The sequence below is a fragment of the Lepisosteus oculatus genome, chromosome 5, assembly GCF_040954835.1.
Source record: "Lepisosteus oculatus isolate fLepOcu1 chromosome 5, fLepOcu1.hap2, whole genome shotgun sequence".
Taxonomy (NCBI): Eukaryota; Metazoa; Chordata; class Actinopteri; order Semionotiformes; family Lepisosteidae; genus Lepisosteus; species Lepisosteus oculatus.
The window spans coordinates 36,406,343-36,428,223 of record NC_090700.1 but is presented as its reverse complement, the minus strand read 5'-3'; the positions used below and the strand labels follow the sequence as shown (position 1 = coordinate 36,428,223).

The following is a 21,881-nucleotide window of genomic DNA, read 5'->3' as shown; positions in this document are numbered from 1 at the left end:
GGCCAGCCCCTGGCATCGGTTTTGTCTAAGATCGCTCCAGGGATTTGAAGCGTCAGCTCCTGTCAAAGTCAATTAGCAGGCAGTACGTTCAATAGGAAATTCCCTCTAATGCATCACAGAGACCTTGCATAGAAGACTTGCCCTTTCAGCCCTATTCCTGGTGTCTTCTAATGCCAAACCAAATAGATCACTGGGATTGATGGCACTAAAGAGTCCTTTGCCCTCCTCTGCAGTGACAGTAAGAGGTGGGAAGGAATTTTCTTTGACAGGGACGGCACAAATCCCACTATAGTTTTAATGTGACTTGTCTACTTAGTCTTTGCTCTTTCTTTGTTCCTGGAAGTCTGCGCATCACCAAGTGAGACACAGTGGCCTACACCACAGATTTGTTCTGATTGGGTCTCTGAGCTTAACAATATGACCAATGTATTTAATACACCCGCTAGTGCAGCAGAAACAGAGCAACAGGAGATTCAGAGGTGCAGGGACACATGACTTCCAAGAATGAGATGCAAGTGGTGTTACAGGAGAAGGTAGGGTGCTACGGAGAAAGGCTGCTGCAGTGTGTTGCGTCATGTGATCAGAAAAAAATAACATCTAAGGAACCGGATTAGGATCTCCTCCCTTTGTTGAAATGTTCAACAGAAAACTCAGAACCAGTTTATTTCCTGGGGAGCACAATTTCATTGTGTAGAGCTGAAACTCTCCAGATTATCACCATCACTAGTCACACTTTTATGCTTCACTCTGGTGGACAGGGAGTCATTGCACCTCAGTAAACTGTTTTGACTTTGAAATACTATATCTTACATCTTGTCTGTTGGTCAGACTACAAGGAGGTTCAGCGTTCAGGTCCCATCCTGGACCCAAAAGTTGCTACCTTAACCATTGGGCCAGTTTGCCATCAATCTCCTCCAAAGCCGATCTCACCTGAAAACAGTTCCAACATGGTGAAATCCCATGTAATTAATCTGTCATAATTCATTCTGTGACTTCCTTAATATTTAGTTGTTTGGGCAATATATGCTGCTCTGTTTCTGCTAAAATATTTCCAGAGGGGGATTTTTCATAGCTTCTGCACTTGCTGTCAGGCTGCTAAGTTAGAAAGCTCATGTTTTTCATGAGTCTGCCTGTTGGTCAGAGTATGTGCACCATGGTTTACTTCTGCAGCAGTCACCATCAGTTTATCTTTCACTATGAAAATACAGGCTATATCATAGTATAAGTGTGGTGGATTTAAGTAAGCATTTTCCTCAAAGATAAAATATTTCACATCGCATTACTTTTTGGGAAACATTGTGCTTTAAATAAAAAATGTCAATGGAAAACAGCCGGTGAAAGACATCAAAATAAATCAGATGATCGATTTCTTGATTTATTTATTTAACCAATTGAGGGTTAAATTTATTGTTTACATTTGCTGATTTATTTATTCAACCAATTCTCGTTGTTTTACAGTAATGACATGGATGTCCACCTGAATGAAACTAAACATGTAAAACAGGAACAGACATGAGTTGTTATCAGAATGATTGGCATCAACAGCACATCCTGCTAAAAGCCAGCGAGAGACTGTCACAAAAGCACAGAGAAGCCAGTCAGTGAAGCTATATCACTAAAATAACTTTTTAAGCACAGTACATGTCAGTGAATTCTGGACAGTGTAGAACTCCAGGACAGTAAATAGAGGCACCTGCAACCTTCTCTTTGTATCCCAAATCCGCTGAATCATATAGTTATAATCCTTCTCAGTCTTTAATCTCCCAGTGGATTTCTATATATAGTCGGATTTTATTATAAATAATGTCAGCTTAAACCCAGAGGAGAAAGCATGTGTGGCAAACACACAGGTGATATGAGACAGGCAAACACTGTAGACCTGGTGTTGTTGTGCTTGTTGCTTATGGACAAACAGTGGAGGCTTGCAACCATTACTCATTAGCTCTGTTTATTCAAAGGCTTTTTGTTTGGCTAAACAAACGCAGCCCAAAGCAAGCGTTTTCTCACTGGAGTTTCAAGAACACATTTCTAGGATATTGACATGACTCACCAAGCTTAAAAACAAACAAAATACTGCCATGAGTGACTTGTATCATCCAGATTTGGATGGGTGAGGCTTCTGAACGTAAATATCACAAATATGGAGCTTTCTGTTAGGTTCAGGCCAAGCGCCTTTGACCCAGACATCACTGCTGTGAGTTGAGGCTAAGCCATTGGCCACCTGTGAGCATTGTTTCCCCAAGTGTCTGTGCACAAGTGGCAGGGGCAGCTACAGTAGGTGTCTCTGGCCTAGTCTGAAGCACACCGCTTTGTTCTTTAGGGCATCTTGTCAAACTGGCAAACTGGCTTCATTTTCACAAATAGCAAGTAGGTAATCTTCATCATTCAGTCTAGGGGATAATACTGGATAAATGTGGTTAAACTGCTGTGCCCAAAACATGTGACTGAAAAAGAAAATGAAGGATTGCATCCAAAGTTTACAAGATTTAAAAAAAACCTATTCGATTCAGTCACATATGTGCATTCTAGTTTTGTGGCTTTCATGATACTGAAAGCTTGGACTTTGCTCTCCATCATCAAATATAAAATCTATTCAAATAAAACACAAAGAACATTTAATGACAGAGGCCTCTGTTTCCTTGGTGAAACAACAATAAGTGCCCCACACTGTTCATAGTGAAATACAAAACCATTCTTAAAACATCGAACGTAAAGTGCAGCAGCCGCAGAACCCGAATTAAGGCACACCAGTGCTAGGAAACCAAGAGAAAAAAACAAAAGATCTTTTGAAAAATGTAATCCTTTGTTTTAAAGAAAAATTCCAGACTTGAAGTGCACTTAGAATTATATCTCATAACAGCTGAAGCTCTGACAGACCGTAACTTGGTCTTTGTACCAGGGAAGAGTTTTGGCACAAGGGAAATACCCAATGTAGGGAAGTAAGAAAAAAGTGTCTCAAAAGAGAAAAAAAATGTTTCCTCTTTACCACACTGGAAGATCTATTCAAAATACTTGTTTGGGCAGCAATGACTTGAAGCCTTATAAGGACGCACAGGAGGAAAACCAGGGCCTGAAGTATATACTCTCGTCCTGGATGGGACGGGCAGTCTATCTTACGGCTGACTTACATCTATTCTATATACCGTGGTACATACTGTACATATACAGTAGAACAATCATTTAAGACATTTACAAACCACAAATCAGTTTTACTTTGAGGGGGGTTCCAGGTGTTGCTAAGGACAGAGATACCCAGAGGCTTGAATTGCACATCAAACCCTGATGAATTGAAACACGCACATAAAAACATACAAACATAAGAAAGATCATATATAAAAGGAGGCCCATCCAGCCTTTTTTATTTTACTTTAGTAGCTAATTGATTCCAGGATCTCACCCAGCTGTTTCTTGAAAGGAGTCAGGGTATTGCCCTCAATAACATGGCTGGGAAGCTTGTCCTATACTGCCACAACACTTTGGATAAAGTTTTCCTGATCTCAGTTTTAAATGTACTTTCACGTAGATGTGAGAGGAACTCAGGATGTGGCTAAACTGTACTGATGAGTCCCATTCTGAGTGAATGTAAACTCCTGACTTTTCCTAGGCGATTAGACATATTGCAGAGGCGAAAACCAATCCTTTTTCCTTTGTAACAATCTGAGTATCCATTCTACAGGCTGTTTTTCCTGGCTAATTAGCCATCCATTCATCACAAAAAGCTGCTTATTCCTGGTAAGGAAAGTTAGTCCTGAAGACTATCCCAGAAGCACAGGGCACAAGCAGAGACTATCCCATGCATAAGGTGCCAGTCTATCACTGGGCACTCAGTCATACAAGCTCACAGAGAGAATTTAGAAACAGCAGATAAACCCAGCCAGTAGGTCTTTGGTAGGTGGCTGGAATCTGTAGTGCCCTGCAACAGTTTCCCCAGAAACATGTGGAATACATCAAAACTCCACACACGGAAGGTATCCTGGTCCAGAACAGAACCCAGGACCCAAGAGCTGTAAGGTAGCAGAACTGACGACCACCTCACAGTGTGTCACCCACCAACTAATTATAATCCTAAATAACTATGACTTTGTCACAGAGCATGTGATCAGGCTATAAAAAGCCAACCTGTACTCTTGGCTGGGGAGGATTTCGCCTGTAAGGTGATCAGGTTAGAAACGCTTAGAGGAGAGCACTTACGGTAATGCAGGTGTGATTGACAGGATGAAATCATCTCTAAGAAATAGATGATGAGAGGTTGTGTGTGAGGGTCTGCAATGCTGGGGTTTTTAAAACATTACAGGCCACCTGAAAAACAAGAGGCCCTTAGCGGAGCTTGCAGAAAGAGCAACATAATCAGGAAACAAAAGCCAAAACTGAAGTTTTATTGCACACACATATCAGTTAGTATTCTCTCATGATGTCACGGCACCATCCCACTCCTGAAAGAATGCAATTGATAGTTAACAGTAAGTTAATAAACAATAACATCTAATGAATGGCAAGGTTGGGATTTTTAGAAGCTTGCCCCTAACAATCACTCCTGCTGCATGTCAGAATTAGATGTGACACATTTTGTAAGCGCACAATTATAATAATAATAATAATAATAATAATAATAATAATAATAATAATAATAATTAACTTTAATTTATATAGCGCCTTTAAAGGTGGCTTCTCAAAGCGCTTTACAGGATGAATATAACAATAAATAAGAAGAATACAACAATAAATAAGAAGAATACACAAGATAAGACACAATTACAATTGTGGGGCATAGCAGGAGAAGGCTCTGTCATCCATACAATGTAGACGGGCTTGGGGGACAGCAAGGAGGGCAGAATTTGAAGAGCCGAGGTTGCGAGGTGGGGAGTAGGGCGATAATAGTTCAGACAGGTATTGAGGTGCCAAGCCATGCAGAGCCTTATACTGTAGGTGAGCATTAGGATTTTAAAGTCTACACGGAATTTGACCAGAAGCCAGTGAAAGGACTCCAGGATAGGAGTAATGTGAACACTTGCACTAGACCTGGTCAGGATTCTGGCTGGTGAATTTTGGACATACTGCAGTTTGTTCAGAGTAGATTTAGATACCCCAGCGAGCAGAGCATTGCAGTAGTCAATTCGAGAGAATACAAATATGTTTATCAGCTTTTCAGCCACAGTTAATGATAGCATAGGGCGTAGTCTTGCAATATTTCCAAAGTGAAAAAAGATGTTTTGACAGTATGCTGCACGTGTGGGTCGAATGTTAAGCCAGAATCGAATATAACCCCAAGGTTTTTCAATTTTGATTGAAGCTCAAGTACAGAGCCATCTACATATAGGGTTACAGGACTGGCTTTATGAAGTTGATGGGAGATACCAATAAGCATGACTTCAGTCTTGTCGCAGTTAAGATGAAGGAAATTTTGAGTCATCCAAATTTTTAGATAGAATAGAGACAGCCACATCAGTGTCAGGTTTGGTATGGATGTATATTTGAGTATCGTCAGCATAAAAATGGAAGCATAAAACAGGGTGGACTGTAGTTGAGAAGGTGGACAAGCAATTCACCTAATTGTTGTGATGAACTGTAAAACGTGCCTATTGCTCTCATTGAGAAGGCATGGCAATGTGCTGCTGTCCAGTGATGTTCTAGATCAGTGATTCTGTCCTGCTTCAGGAGAACTACAGTCCACCCTGTTTTATGGTTAATGTATTATCATCAATGACTTAAGACCTGGAAACCCACCAAGTATATGAATAACTTCTCAAAGCAAGTCACCAAGACTCCAGGGTGGAATGAGAGCTAGAAGACCCTCCATGGTCCACCCTGTGCTCCAAACAGTGGGTGCCTACCTCTGTTCTTCTGCAGATTGACACTGATTGCTGACAACAATGACAAGCCAATTAATTCTCTTAGCCCAGAAGTGTCAGGTCTCATTTGTGTTATATTGGAGTTGCAGCACTGAGAGACTTTCCTTTCCTTTTTTTGCTTTTACCAAAATAACAAATTAAAACAATGATAAATCAAGCCCAATCTAATGTAACACGAAATACAGGAGCATGTAGAAGATCTCTCAGCATCTCATACTCACTTGCAGCTTCGATGTACCTATATCAGCAGTACTATATCATCAAGCTTGTCATGCAGGTGCCCTTTGATTCACCTCTGTGTTTTCCTTCTCCTTCTGCCTCTGTCAAGCCAACTCAACAGAAGAGTGAGAAAGTGATTCAGCTGAACTGCCAGAAAACCTTATACCTTGTATGGCTTTCTCCATCAAACTCACTAAATGTTTCACCTGAACTACTCTTCACCTGTTATCAGCATAACAAGAACTATGCACAAAACCATCCTAAAGTGAGATTTATGTATGTAAACCAATTTTATTTCAATAACTCAAATGTTGAACAGCTGTGCGCACAAAATCGTTTCTAGAAACTCTTTGAATGATTGGTATGTATTTATTTTCCCTATAATGAGTGCAGTGGCTGGAAGAGTTGGTCAAAGGTCATGGAGATGCGGGTCAAGGGTCAGGGGTGAACTGGATACAGGTGAAGTGCATTATTCAGAGGCCAGCTACACACTTTCTTTTCTGTATATTAATAGCTTTCAGGAGACTGTATATCCCTGAAAATGAAGATCTATGGACCTGTATTGATACCTACATTGTAAATGGGAGTTATAACCTGAACTGAGCTTGAATGTCTTCTATTACAGCTCCACAGGTGAGGAGGATGCATATGTGCAAGCAAACCTTTACTTCTTATCTCTGCATTTTGCAAATCTCTTTGTGACCTAGTTTTTACTCTGCCACCTCTCTAAACAAGGCTGTATCATCTGACCAAAAACATCTTGCGTCATCGGGAAATTGCTGCAGGCCTTTTTTGTTTGTAACAGGGAATATGAGAAGGTTCCAGATATACTGATCACAGGATCATTACAATCTCAGACACTACGCAGAAAGAAAAAAAAATTCCAAGGAGTTAGAGAGAAACAATGTTTTCATAACAAGGATCACAAGGATTTATTTAATCATTTCAGTACACCAAACAGTGTTTGGTGCAATTTACCAGGCAAAAACACACAAAAAGAGGAAAATAAAATTTAAAGAAAACATTAAACAGAAAAAAAGAAACAAATAAAAAAGTGGTAAAGGGAGAAAAGGAGGGCACTAATTGAAAGCCTGACAAAACAGATATGTCTTGAGCCTAGGGAGTCCATGAAGTGTGTCAGGATTGGGTTTTTTTGGTCATGGAGCCCTGAATGTGCTAGAAGTCAAGCAGTTGAGTTTTGAACCATTTGGAGTTTGTTTAGGGAGGGAGCAGGGAGAGATCACTGTAAAGACTATTACAGTAATCAATCCGAGATGTGATGAGGGCATGAATCAGGGTTTCTTCATTACCCATCCTTCGGCACGTAAGAGCCTGATGGCACAAAGCACTAGAAACATATTAATCAAACAAACTGATAATTGTGAAACACAAATCCAGTGTTACCTGCTTTCAGGACTATAAATACATGGCTGGAATAGAAAAATCAATCCCAGTACCAGGAGACATTTAAGGTACCAATTATTTTTCTTGAAAGGCATTATTTGGCATTCTGAACAGTGAGGTCCTAATAAAGGTTGGTTATTCTGATTGCATGCAGCTCATTAATATTGTTTATACATTTATACAGATGAAGAGAACGATGAAGTAAATAGACAAAGATAAACAGCACGATAATTTATAACAAACTGCAAATCATATGCTTGTCATTACATACACTAGTTGGAGGCATCAAACTATAACCAATTTTGTGTAGAAAAGGTTCCATTGCTACCTAGGTGTGACCAGTACTATTCAGTTCATAACAATTCAGTAGCCATTACAAACCAGTTTATTACAGCTTCTAACGAGACAGTGCACACTCTACTGAGAATCATTGGACTACTAGCAGAAATTAACCAGTGAGCAGTTTAAACCAGTTCATACCAACAAAATACAAGTTCAGACCTTTATAAACTGGTTGCAAATTGCTGTTGGAGCCATCTGACAGATGCCTGTGTTTTTAATAATTGCGTTCAGGTGATAGTAACAAATACTAATACTACTAATATAAAGCACGGGCCAGTGATCTGCTTAATACAGTATATCGGAAGGCCCCAGATAGCTTCTAGTAGGCTCCGTATTGGCTAAACATACGATGAGACGATGAGCTATCTACTGTACTATTTAGAAGCTCATAGGTAATTTGCAAAGCCATGGATCTTGTCTTGGCAAAGGTTCACCAGAGCTTAACCTCGGGCAGTTTCAGGGCGGGGCGTTAGCAGATTCAGGTATCTGAACAAAAAAAAAATGTGCAACTCAGGTTCACAGAAACCGGAAGCTCTGACAGTACTCTGACTTAAAGAAAGTGAGGTCACGAGGAGCAGCACAGTCTGGTTTTGTTTCTATTTGTGAAGTATTGTGTGGGAGGCACGGAGGTATTATTCCAGTCCCGTCGATAAATAATTTGTAGGTTTTATATTATACAGGGACATTTTTTAATATTGTTACAGAAATGTCGGTATGGTAAACGGGCAAATGCCTGAAATCTGTAAACCCTCATGTAAACAAATCTCATAAAATTAGTCATCTAATTCCAAACGATGAGTAATCCGTAAATACATATAGTGACACACAATAAACGTCGTCATAACTACGTCTATACATTATATAGATTTTGGACATTTTATTTGGAGAAGCAATATGCACAGCAGCAGAAACAAAAACAATAATAAATTATGTATAAGCCATTATTATTATTTGTTTTGAATTCGGTAACTTTATAGAAAAAATAATGCTCCAGAGCGTTGAAAGACAGAAGACTCGTATTAAAAAAACCAAGAACAAAAACAGCCGGAGGTGAATATTCGTGATGACAAACTAGTTTCTGTATAACACCCTGATCGAGACTGGAAAACGAGCACAGAAATCAATGAGTCCAAGGTCCGTGTCTGTGTCCTTTTACTCAATAAGGTGTGTCTGACTGGAACTGAGGTGACGTCACTGACATACCTGAGTTACCCGTAGAAGGGGCGGACTGACTGAAGTAAAGTTAGAGGGGAAAAAAAACAATAACAGTGAAACTGCCTTTTAAAATAGGAACTTAGATCGAGTAGAAATACTTAGGATCAACTGGCGATTTGTTTTGTTATTGCTGGAAAAGTGAGGAAGAAGAGAAAATTCTGCAGGGATTCAGAGGTCTGAATTCGGCCCACTTTTCGATACGAGGAAACAGCTTTCAGCTCGCTTGTGACGGCAGGTGAGACCAAACACGACAAACCCACAGGGCTCAGGGCTGTCCAGGGTCGTATAAACACCGCACGTACAGTATCGTTACGGTCTAAATCGCGTTTTGCTGCGAAAAATAACCCTTTTAACTTAGTTTGACCTTTTTGGCCAGTCGCGGAATCAGTTTTATTTGTTTAACTTAAAAGCTTCGCTTTTATGAGCTATTCAAAACTTGGATGAGTACGGAAAGGGTATAACCTAATGGATTTTAGTGATGAAGTTCTGTGAGCTTGAATCTTATTTTCTTTTCTAAACTTGTTTAAAGAGAAATGAACTCTAGACATCCCGAAATAAATAATAATAATACATTCACTGCCAATTTATTCAAACCTTAATAGTAAAATAAACACAAAATGAGGATTGTTTGCTATTTTTAACGTACTTCTACTAAATATGTTTGAGACATACATACTGTTAGCAGAAAAAAGTTATTACTGCACTGCAATGGGGTACTGCAATAGGGCAATAGAGTTAAAGGCCTCAAACACGACAGACACACTGCTGCGAATCAGCATGTTTATTAAAAACAGTCGTAGTTCCGGAACATAAGTTAAATTCTGCCTTTTTGTGACCTGAAACTGGTCTGTCAGCTTTGGAGTATGGGGTTACCATATTCTGCCAGTAATAACACCTTTTTGATCACAGGGTAGTTTACATTAATTCTTCCTGCATATCCAATGCATTTGTTGCATTAAATACTATTTATTTTCATCGCTGCCAGGTAGTAAGGTAAGAAAGCTATGGATTTTCAGAGATACAAGAGTAAATTTGAGAATCACCTTGCTGGAGATGAGTAGTGTTTGACCTAATTCGTGATATCCTGTTCCAGGAATATGAAACAGTGTTAGGTTATGTAACTCAAGGTCAGAGCTGTTTTCAACAGGACCTACTGGGCTTTAAAAGATAAGCTGTCTCTGTTGCCCAGGTCAAACATTACATTTATATTTTTAGCCTGGAAGACATAGAATTAATAATTTCCAGGACACTTTGCTGAAATGTTTGCACAGCTTTTGCTCAAGGGCAAATGAAATGTTGCACCTTGGGCTTCTGACTGAGCTGTAAGGGTTTAGTGGTGCTGATTTAGAACTACCGACACTGAACTGAAGTAGGAGGAGTAGTGATGAAATGGATATTTGTTTGCCCTCAAAAACACATCAGTAAAAATTAATGCACTTGAGTTGACTTGTGGCTTCTAAAAATAAGGCTGAATTTGTCAGAGGTGATGAGCAGTTGGAAAAACATCCTCTTGGGTTCTTAATTCTGTGGTGTTCTTACTTGTGTGAATATATGTGTGACAAAGTTTTGAAACAATTATAATTCTTCTTTAGTCTTCCCGCAGTCCAAGAGCATCGGCAGGTTTATTGGCTCCTGGGAAAACTGGCCCTAGGCGTGAGTGTGTGCGTGTCTGAGTGTCTGCCCTGCATGGACTGGCGTCCCTGTCCAGGGTGTACCCTGCCTTGTGTCTGCTGTTTCTCGGGATAGGCTTTGGCAGCGCCCGACCCCGGATTGGAAAGAGTGGTTAGAAATGGGATGGATTGATAATTCCTCTTTAGAAAATAAGAAAGGTTGCAAACAGCATCTCCCACTATATACTATAAGGATGCCAGGGGGACCCGATCAGAATTTAAGGAAAGTGCTAGGCCCAATCCCCTCTACTCCACAAAAAATAAAAGTTCCTAAGTGAGAGATGAGAGAATCAGCTTTAACTAATGTTGAAGTTCTTTGTTCCAGACACCCACGACCCTTGGTGTAAAGAAGTACTTTCAAATTGTATTCCTATGTGAAGTGTGCATGCATTTTAGGTTGCCTACCATTGTATTTGCAGGGCTTGTCTGGTTATTGCAGGTGTGGCACATTCATAACACTGCAACTCGGCAGGAAGAAAGGGACCCTTTCACTTGTGGTTTTGTCATGAGTGCGAAATGTGTCGGAGATTTGAGGGCGGTCGCCTGTTTGAGTCCACGCCGTGTGAACTGACAGGACTTGGCTGAGACCCAGACTTGAGACCGAGACTTGTGTCGCAAACGGGAAGTGTCCACCTATTAAGCAGTCAGAAAGGGGATCATGCTTAGTATTTGCACCAGTTGAAGCTGTTAATCCTCTAAAATGCCAGGGCTCCTACTCATACACTAGCAAGAGAGGGGCAAACCCAGCACAACCATTATGGTAAAAGGCCATTTCATGTCTGGCCAGCATGGCAGCTGGAAGAGGGTCTGTCTGAGTGTTAACACCAATCTAATAACACCAGGATGTCTTATATCTCCTCCTGAGTTCAGGTGGGGGATCTGCTGGTGTGTTTGCACTGGGCACCTCTGACCAGAAACAAATATAAAAAGTGTGCTTGTGGTGTGATGTGAAGGGCATTAAAAGAAAAGGACTTCAGAACGCTGATCACCCAATCAAATTTCTCATTCAATTATGCTTATATGTTTTTAGAAGCATACAGTTTTCAATATCAATTAAAAGGTTTTGTTTAGCCAATCATTTTGATAAGCCGATCGTTCATGACTGTAATATGCTCAAGTGGCTGTTACAAAATCTCTCTTTTACCTAATTAGTGAAGAGAGTTGATTGGACATGGATGATGAGTTGATTTAGTCTCTTGACTGTCATGTCTGTTAGTAATCCAGAGAGAAAAACACAGAACGGAACTAATGAGCCACATATATCCACTTTTATTTAGTTACTTTTGATGCTCGTTATATAATCACAAATAGACCGTATTTATATAAACAAGTGAAGTATCAGATTCCAGATTAACCAAGCACAAGCTCAACATCATGTTCTCCTTTAATGGGTGGATTAAATGAAATTCACTAGGAAAAACAACACCCAAGAATGAAGTGTAATGAAAGGATAAGGAAAGTGTTTTAGGCAATATTTGGCTCAACCCGCTTGGCTGAGGGCTGACCTCCTGGCCACAGGATGAGGAGGCTGGAACTATTGTTCCCTCTAAACTGTGGTTAGGAAATTGAACTGCGCACAAAAAATTCAATTAAAAAAAATGATAATAATAAAACAAACACAGTCGTCAATTGAAAAATGCTAATTTGATCACGAGACTGGCTGTGTGAGGCCCAACTTGGCTGTGTGCATTATTATTGCCGCTAGATAATCTACATCTATGCTCTCGTAGTCTCGTACCTCACTGCTCATACTCGCTCGACACTCAGTCTCTATGACAGGGCTCGTTGAATGGCTGTCCCGGTCTTTTGGATCTCTATGCTTCTATGAGAATGACTATATTAACAAAAAATAATTTCAGGTTGAAAATTTTACATAAACTCAATCTAAGTTTTTTTCACTTGGGGAAAAAATGTGGACAACTTGAAATTTTTGCGCACACCAGCCATTAAAAATGAGAGGAAACATTGGCTGGGACCCCCATCCAGAAGCAGGAGTTACCAATAGGTTGTTGCAGAGGTGGAGATGGGATGCAAAACGATATATGTGAGGATGAGAAAAAGGTAATATACAGTATTCATAATGTTTAGATGAAGAAATGACTTCAGGATTGATTGCAGATTGCTGGTAGCTTGGTCTGATTGGTCCCTCTCAAATTTTTGTTATAAACACCGTTACATCTTGGGTTATCTGAAGATGGGGAGCTAATCTGAGGCTCGGTTTTCTTTATGTGCCACAGGTCATGGCGGCACACCCCCGGCGTGTCCGGTTGAAGCCGTGGCTGGTGTCCCAAGTGGACAGCGGGAAATACCCGGGCCTGGTGTGGCTGGACAGGGAGGCCAAACGCTTTCAGATCCCCTGGAAACATGCCACGCGCCACTCGCCCCAGCACGAGGAGGAGAACACCATCTTCAAGGTATCGCGGCCTCTGCCTCTGACTCGGACACTCCTAAAGCACAGTTCTTTTGTGCTAGAAATTTTAAATAAAGCAATCCCAATTTAATCTCCTGCATTTTTCTCGTTTTCATGGGAAAACAAAATTATTATTTTCATGGAAGACTGCTGGGATCATTTTGAATAATTGCATAAGGAGGATAACTTTACCTAAAGTGAGGCCGACTTGATGAATTCTTCCTGGGACTGGTTTTGTTTGTGTATTCAAGTTTCAAAATTGTGTTTCTCTGACACACGCTAAGTTTTAAAGCTATTTTCCTGGCTTTTTGTGCTGTAAACAGGGCTCAGTTCTCCATTCCAGACTCTGATGTGATGCTAGTTAGGCAAGCTGTTTTTCCATTTTTATAAATTGACAGTGATCAAATTTCCATAATAAAATACCAGCCTTGCAATATAGTAGGTTGTAATATTTTTGCTTGTTTAAACTTGTTTAACACTACAAAAGGTTTAACCAAATAGCAGTTTAAAGCATGTTCTTTATCTTTTAAAACTGATAAGATCATAAGAGCATACTTTAGGTTAGATTACAAATGACAGGAGGCCATTCGACCCATTTAGCCCAGTTGTCTGTGAGTAGCTGACAAACTGTTGGATTGATCCGTGTTTGGGTAGCTTGTTCCACACCCCCACAACCCTCTGGGTAAAGACATGCCTCCTGTTCTAAGTTTTAAATGCTCTGACAAATTAATTCACACACATGCACATGCACGTACAAACTAAACAGCTAATTAATAGTTAGCACTTTAAATGGAAATCCTCTCTTACGATCAGACTAGAAAGCCAGTTCTCTGGTGTTATGGTCAGCTTAACCGAAACATTCTACTTGAGAAGGTGAGGGCTTTCTTACATTATTTTGGGCACAGCAAAAAGTCTAGCTTCTATGATTGTTACATGATAATGGCTGATAATTGTATCGATTGTGAAATAATCAGGCGTGGGCTGTGGAGACGGGGAAGTTCCAGGAGGGGGTCGACGAGCCCGACCCCGCCAAGTGGAAAGCCCAGCTGCGCTGCGCCCTCAACAAGAGTCGCGAGTTCAACCTTATCTATGACGGCACCAAGGAGGTGCCCATGAACCCGCTCAAGATCTACGACGTGTGTGACATCCCCCAGCCCCTCAGCAACCCAGGTGCGTGCTCAATCGCACACGTGGCGCTGGGGGACACGTATGTGAACTGTCCTCATTTAGAGCCTGACATCAGAGGATAACAAAGGTCAAAAAAGTCGCATTTAGCTAATTTGCTAAAGTTGCTAGCGATCTGATTCTAGGACCTCTTCCAGCTGTTTCCCAAGGTGATCACAAGGAAATAGGCTTCAGCAACATCCATTTTTTTACGGAAACCTGCAACTCTGTGTGTAAATAAGCACCTCCTATTTTAACTCCTAAATGGATGGGCTTAGCCATTACCATGTTCCTGCCATGTCCCACCTTCATCGCTAAGACTACTGTGAATATGACACAGTGGAGTTATTGAGCCACTAGTGGCCTTTTCAAACATCTCTGGTTGGCATCTCTGTAATGGGGTATTTTGTTAGACTGAAAGCCCAAAGGTGAGGGTTCTGCTCTTCCTACTGTCTTGATTGGAACTGCAGGCAGGCTGAGGAGGCCTGCATCTAAAGAGATAGGGCAGGGATTCCCAGCTGCCATCCTCAGGGACTGGAACCCAACAGATGTTCTGTGCAAAAAAAAACACTTGAAATCTTTAAACAGTGTAAGGCTGGAGACAGGGTACATTAGACTAGTTAATCTTTAACTGGGTCAGTTTAATCCTTGTTGAAGAGGTATGCTTGTTTATAACTGTAGGAAACTTATAAATCCTACTTGATTTTTAACACTGAGGCTGGGAGTTGGTATTCCCTGATCTAGGAGTTTGGGAAAGGATGCTACTGACAAGTATAGTATTTAAAACAGCAGAAAGTAGGAATGCAATGGGGTTGCACATTAAGAGACAATCTTTAAACATCGTTGTCAGGGTGATGGTCCTCCCATCTCATACGATAATTGAAACATTATTTTAGTTTATAATGCTGAGTTTAAGGTCTTAAAAGAAAATGTTTTCATAGACAACACTGTTAATTCAACATCCAGAATTAGCTTCTTAAACATAAGTTATGCATCTGTTTCACGTAAGTATATCACTTTCTTTCTTCCTCAGTATAGAGGAAATTTAGGAAGAGGTTATTAAGCATATTTCAATAGGTCCTGATTGCTTCCGCCACAAAGTCGGGTTACTGTGAGTTTTGAGCATGCGTGGGTGTTGCAGGGTCGACAGGCTCCGTTCCCTGGGAGGAGAATGATGGTGAGCCTGAGGAAGACGAGGAGGAATCTCTGGAGCCCATTCCTTATCTCCAGATGAACGGTGAGAGACCAAAGGCCCACTCTTAACCTCCACTGCCCAGCTTCATTAGCGTTGGCATCACTCACTTTCGCACAATATTCTGAATTAGACCTCCAGCCACTCCATAGAATCGTGCAATGACCGAGTAAGGCGAGCTTGTTCAAATGTAGAGTACAAAAATCTAGACAAGCATCCAATTGGGTGATTAAGATAAGGAGTTTTGGTTAGGAAAATTAGCACAACCGTGTGCTAATAACGTCATGATCCTGCTAACTCAAATCTGCGTGTATGTTTTAGTAAAAGGCACTGTTATGTCACTGTAAAAGAAGCCTCTACCATATTCTTGATCGGATCTAATTTATAGGTGCATTAATGAAGATTATAATTTTATTATAAGCACTTTCACTTTGATTCCCTGAACTCACTTCTTTCGATCCTTAAGTTTTGTTTCTGTCCATTTGCTGTTCTCTTAGTTTTTTTTTGCTAAAAATTGTATAGCCTTTGCGTCATGAAAGAATTAGATCTTTAAAAATGCTGGATGACTCGGCAACAGAGCAACATTTACTTCACAGATCTGGTCTTGTGTTTTAAGCGAAACAGAGTAATTTTCTCCCTCTTCCAGGATCCGTCTCCCCTATCCAGCCCCCCAGCTGCCCTCCTCCTGCTCCTGAGGTGTGGCCCAAGGAGGAGCCCACTGACTTCGAGATGCGTGCCTCTCCGCTCCCTGAAACCATGTTCACATCGCCAGAAATGTGGATCAGCTCCTTGCCCAGTGAGTATGGCATTGCGGGTCTTCATGCTGGCTGGGTTAGCGCTGACCCTTTGCACCTTCTGCCTTACCCCTCAGTCAGCGCAGAGAGTGAGAAGGCAAGACAGAGACGCTTATCTTTCTGCTTGTGATGGTGTGAGCAAGATACAGCAAGTAGAAGAGCAACAGATTACTCTTGGTTATGTTAAAGGAAAAAGGTGGAATGATAAAAAAAATACCATCTGAGATGGTGCTGAAAACAAAATCGGTCTCCTATAATAGGTTTTTCTGTTGTGCTTGGCCTGACTTTTATTTTGTTTCGCTTAGCAGTTGTGATGAGGATATAGGAAGATCATTGCCCTTCTCATTTGCCTATCTGAGCTGCTGGACCTGTGCCCAGCGTCTATCCGACTCCACAGAGGGTCAGAGCTGTCTGAGCCTAGCACTGCCCTCCGCTGTGTAAAGGTTGAGCTGCGGCCCTCTTGGTGGAGGAAAACAGCACTCAGTCTAGCCAGCTTGCCTTGGAACAAACATTTGTATGACTCCCACACGAAATCAGAAAACGCATGTAGAGACTCTTGGGTTTTGGCTTCAGTTCCTTTTTTGGCTCTGAAGTATTGCATCTACTACTTAGACTGCGAAAATGGACATATTGAAGAGTACAGAGAGGTGTGCCAACAGTTGTCCTAAGATTCTGTGAATGTAGGGATTCAATTTGGGCTTGGATTACAGCCATCATGTTTTTGTACAGTTGTAAATATTTAGAACTTGGATGAAGATGTGAAATCAGGGCTGTCTGTCGAAGCCCTTTTAGAAAGTTTGTAAAGGTCTTGAGGTGTGAACTGGGAAGGATAATGTAAGAAGCCAGACTCTGATGACACTTCAGCTCTCCTTTTGAATATTCTGATTGGGATTTAAACGGAAGAGTTTATAGTTGATGTAAAAAGCTAGCGTTCTGATTGGCTGCATTAACCCACTAACTCTTCTGTGTCATGTGCACTCCTGCAGTGACAGATCTGGAGGTTCAGTTCCAGTACCGCGGTAAGGAGGTTTGTCCACCTATGACGGTCAGTAACCCCCAAGGCTGCCGGTTGTTCTATGGTGACCTCGGCCCCATGGTGAACCAGGAGGAGCTGTTTGGGCCAATCAGCCTGGAGCAAGTGCGTTTCCCCTCCACCGAGAACATCACCAACGAGAAGCAGCGGCTCTTCACCAACCGCCTGCTGGACGTCATGGACCGCGGCCTCATCCTGGAGGTCAGCGGACACGACATCTACGCCGTGCGGCTGTGCCAGTGCAAGGTCTACTGGTCGGGACCTTGCGCCAGCAGCCCCACCACGCCCAACCTCATCGAGAGGCAGAGGAAGGTTAAACTGTTCTGCTTGGAGACTTTCCTCAGCGGTAAGGAGGCACCTCCCTGTCTCTCAGTGTGCGACTTTGTCCCCACTCTCCACGTCCATTCCCTTTTTCCTGTTTGTCAGCCGGTCTGTTGTTCTGGGCATCCCCAGCTCCCCACTTTCTGTGACTGCTTTCTGCCTGCATCTGTCTGCAGGTGGCTTGGCATTGCTTCCAAGCAGATTTCCAAGGACATTGCTGCTCAGATACTAGTCCAAAGGATGGCAACAAAGTTAATTCTCGGGCCTTAAATGAATGCCTCACAGGCAGCTGAAAGGAATTAAGTCTAACTAAGAAGACTATGAGGGGACCTGACTGAAGCGTTCAGAGTCCTTCAAGGCATTGACAAAGTCTACCCAGCGGACTTCTCAGAAACAACAATGAAATAGTAATCTGAGAAGTAGAAGTTCTATGTGGAAAGTAGAAACTATGGGGAGATTTGTTTGCTTGGATCTATCATCTACTAGGATCAGAACGAACTATGTGGGCTCAATGGCCTTTTCATGTTTGTAACTTTTGTTGTTGTGCACAAGTTAATTTAAGATGAAAGGAAGACCTTAAGATAAAAACAAATAACACCATTTGTGGCGTTTAAAGGACAAAAGATCTTCCTGCTGCGGGCTCTGGGTCTTTCTGTGTGTTTGCCTCTGTCAGTCTCTCTCTGTCTCTTGTGCTCTGACTGCTCTTTCTTCTGACTCGCTGCCCCACTTTCAGGTCTAGTCTCTGGCTGCGCTTTGTCTCCTTCCCTTGCTCAGTAAGTCTGCAGCTGTGGCAGGGTGGAGAGTCTGAAAGCTGGCTGTGTTTGCAGGCGTGATCGCCCATCAGAAGGGCCAGGCAGACCGGCCCCCACAGTTTGAGATCCACCTGTGTTTCGGGGAGGAATGGCCAGATGGCAGGCCTCGGGAGAGGAAGCTCATTATGGTGCAGGTAGGTGAGGAGGGACTTCTACAGCTTGAGGTGAACTTAACTGAAAGTGAATGCTTTCACTGTTATTCAGCTGCACTACCTGCATGCTTTGCATAGTGAACAAGGGATGATTGTAAACTTCTTTCTCTGGGTTTCATTCCTTTGTTAGCACTTTGCTTGCAACTAATCTTTATCTAACAAGGAAGTCTCACTCTGCTTGAGATGCCTTTTGTGAGGTAGACCTGGAGGGGGATAGAGTAGGGGGCATCTTTTACCTCCATTAATGTAGGGAGATGTCTTTCAGTGTGGATTCTACTGCCTGTGTCTTCAGTTTTGCCATGGCATGGAGGTTCAGTACACACACTGGATCAAAGATCTGATTTTAAGCTAATCTGTAGCCCTGCTGAGATGAAATGTCGCTAGCTAGACTCTTTCTCCTTCTCTCAGAAGTAAGTCTGCATTTCCGATACAATAAAAAATTGATGTATTTAACCGATAGCCTTCTGTCGTTACATTCTCTCAGACCATTGGGCACTGTCTCATTTACCGTCTGTATGTATTTGAGAGAATGGGTTTAATCTCCCAGTGACTTCCGTGGTACATATCAGTAGAATATCAACTGACTACCTGTTGTTTTACATTGAGGGTAGTCAGGAATCTATTCTTTCTTAATGAAATTGCACCCCCTGTTTGTCTAGAGCAGTAGTTCTTATCCTGGGGTGCACACACTCCCAAGGGGTGTGAGATGTCCTAGGTGTGTTTGGAAGGAAAATTGTTGAAAACACAAGTACAGTATAGGCACATAAGTACCGCTACACCTGTACCTCTTTTAACTAATGTTCTTTTTATGAGAATTCGATACTGCGAAGCGCGTGATTTTCTCCCCACGTTTCGAATAATGAAAGCCAACTTCGAAACTATGACAAAGCAATGTGAAGAAAAATTTAAAACCTATGCAAAAAGGTAGAGGGTGAAGAGGAAGACATAATTTCTTGTTTTTGCAGCACATTCCACTAGCTAGTATGGATGAGAGCTCGCACAGAGCCTAGGGAGTGTGTGATACAGTTCACCGGGTCTTGCGTTGTTTGCCGTTGTACGAGTTCTTTCTTTTTGTGTCAGAAAATTGGTGGTTTAGACTATCCTCGAACTTCAAAGGCATTAAGTAAATGAAAACTGTGAATGTGTGTGTAATTGCACAAAAAGCAAATGAAGTGGTTACAGTATATACTATAATCATATAATACTCAGGTTTGATTAATGATGTCTAAGTAGTTAAGCAGTGTTTTTTATTACTAAAAACATAAACCAAAGTATGAATGTTAGTTATTATTGTTTATTTTCTTATCATTTTGTGGTAAAAAAGTAAAAGTAGGGGTGACATTTTAGGGATTGTAACTGTCCTTTTGGAAAGGGGTTTCTGGGAACAAATTGCGTTCATAAAAGGAGGTACGAGTGTACTTTTTTTTTTAAAACCTTGGCATTTTAGAGGTAAAATCATTTCTTGGGAATTAATCAGAAAAAATAGTTATCTCAGTATTGCCTAATTTTACTAAAAAATGAAAATAAATATATTTCTATCCTTTTTATACTTAAGTTAAGATGTATCTTGTGTTTAAAGAACTGAGCTGTGTTGATGATTTTTGGTAAGAAGCTGTGCTGGCTGCAGTAAAGCTGTAGTGGCTGCAGGGCCTGACTGCGCTGTGCTGCTCCACAGGTGATTCCTGTGGTGGCCAGGATGATCTACGAGATGTTCTCGGGGGACTTCACCCGCTCTTTCGACAGCGGCAGCGTGCGTCTGCAGATCTCCACCCCCGACATCAAGGACAACATCGTGACGCACCTGAAGCAGCTGTACCGTCTCCTGCAGACGCACCAGGGCCACGAAGCCTGGCTCCTCCAGCCCGGCGGCAGTCTGCACCTCCCCCAAGCACTACAGGCACAGTAACCTGCGGGCGGACCCCCGGTCGTGTAGGTCACCTCCTTCCAACACAAAGAGACGGACCTGCTAGCGTGCAGCCGTTCGGACGGCCCGTCTGCGCTGGCCGACAGCTTTCCTGGAGCCACGCACTGCTTGGGAAGATTCCTGTGCTCCGGACTGCTGTCTCTGTCCACAAACAGAGCCCACATTAGGAACTCGGGCTTCTGACTGCACGCGGACTGACAGACCGTTACACAGACAGTTTCCATGAGACGTTGGACTTCCGATATTTAGAAGGATCCGTTTTTCAAGAAACATTTAAATTGATTCTTTTAAAAGCTGGTTCAGGAGAGTTTCTCGTTCCCAATGTGAAACCCAAAAGGGACTGTGTTGAACATTTAGCCATCTTCATGACACGACATCTAAGATGGGGGGGGTCTTCTTGCTTTAGCTTTTAAAAAATGTGCTTAACTTGTAAGATGTAGCTTTGTGTGCAGCTTTCCCCCTGAGCAAGGGGAATAGTCAGCTTCTTTTCACTCGCTAGGCAAGGGTAAGTCAACATAGAGCAAGTTTAACCTAATTCTCCTCCTTAGAGTTTTTTTTAAACCGTCACCCAACCAATGTTTATGATGTGAATCTGCGGGAGGGGGAGCCTTCTGGTGGTTTTTATTTACTGATTTTAATAACATTTCCATCCGCGTCATAAAAATGTTTCACAATAACGCTGTCAATTCTGTCAGTAGTTGCCATTGTAGACAAAGACAAGGATGTGAAATGTTTTTCTCTGGGGATTAATCATACTATAGCATGCTGCTGTGACCTTGACTCTGTCAGCCTGTTTCATTCTTTCTTTTTTGTGGTATGTGATGTAATATATATGAGCAGACCTTTTTTTAAAGTTAAGAGAAACTCTTCAATAAAAATTTTAACTAGTTGTAATGGATTCGTCATTTCTAGGATTCATACAAAAGTTCTTATGACCTTATATTTCATAGGTCTTCGGCTTCTAATCCACCCACTCAGTGCCATGTGTGGCACAATGGAGGTGTTTGGAATGTTAGTGTTGATCTCAGAATCATTTTATTGTTCACAGAAACTACAGCTTCATCAGATAGACCTTCCTGTATACTGTATATTGATATGCTCACAAAAAAGATGGAAGAGATTCTTGGATGAATTGGATACCCGACCCCAGACTACGTGGACCAAATCTGCTGCTTTCATTTGCGTCCTGCTTATGTTCTCCAAATGCATGTTTAAAAGTAATGCACAAAATGAGTACGTCCAGCTCTGTGGTGTGGTTAGTAATCTGAAATACATCATATTAATGTATAGGAACATGAAGGACAACAGAGTTTCCATCTTCCTGACCGATCTTGTCTGATCTCACGAGCTAAGAAAGGCTGTACTTGGTCAATAGTGAGG

The 21,881-nt window shown here is 41.7% G+C and overlaps 1 protein-coding gene across 1 annotated transcript; it reads left to right on the top strand.

Moving 5' to 3' along the window:
- Positions 1–8,991: 8,991 nt before the first annotated feature.
- Positions 8,992–21,390, top strand: irf6 (interferon regulatory factor 6). Its single transcript, XM_006628428.3, has 8 exons — positions 8,992–9,264; positions 12,937–13,113; positions 14,084–14,279; positions 15,415–15,510; positions 16,112–16,261; positions 17,246–17,638; positions 18,441–18,559; positions 20,253–21,390. Exons 2-8 carry the CDS (start codon positions 12,940–12,942, stop codon positions 20,481–20,483), a joined length of 1,359 nt encoding a protein of 452 aa, XP_006628491.1. The 5' UTR covers positions 8,992–9,264; positions 12,937–12,939; the 3' UTR covers positions 20,484–21,390.
- The last annotated feature ends 491 nt before the right edge of the window (positions 21,391–21,881 follow it).

What these genes read in the sequence shown, in the direction of transcription:
- irf6 (XM_006628428.3), top strand. Translation starts at nt 12,940, where the DNA reads ATGGCGGCACACCCCCGGCGTGTCCGGTTGAAGCCGTGGCTGGTGTCC. An exon ending in AGGAGAACACCATCTTCAAG is followed by an intron (nt 13,114 to 14,083) that starts GTATCGCGGCCT and finishes TGAAATAATCAG; the next exon opens with GCGTGGGCTGTGGAGACGGG. An exon ending in CTTGGAGACTTTCCTCAGCG is followed by an intron (nt 17,639 to 18,440) that starts GTAAGGAGGCAC and finishes CTGTGTTTGCAG; the next exon opens with GCGTGATCGCCCATCAGAAG.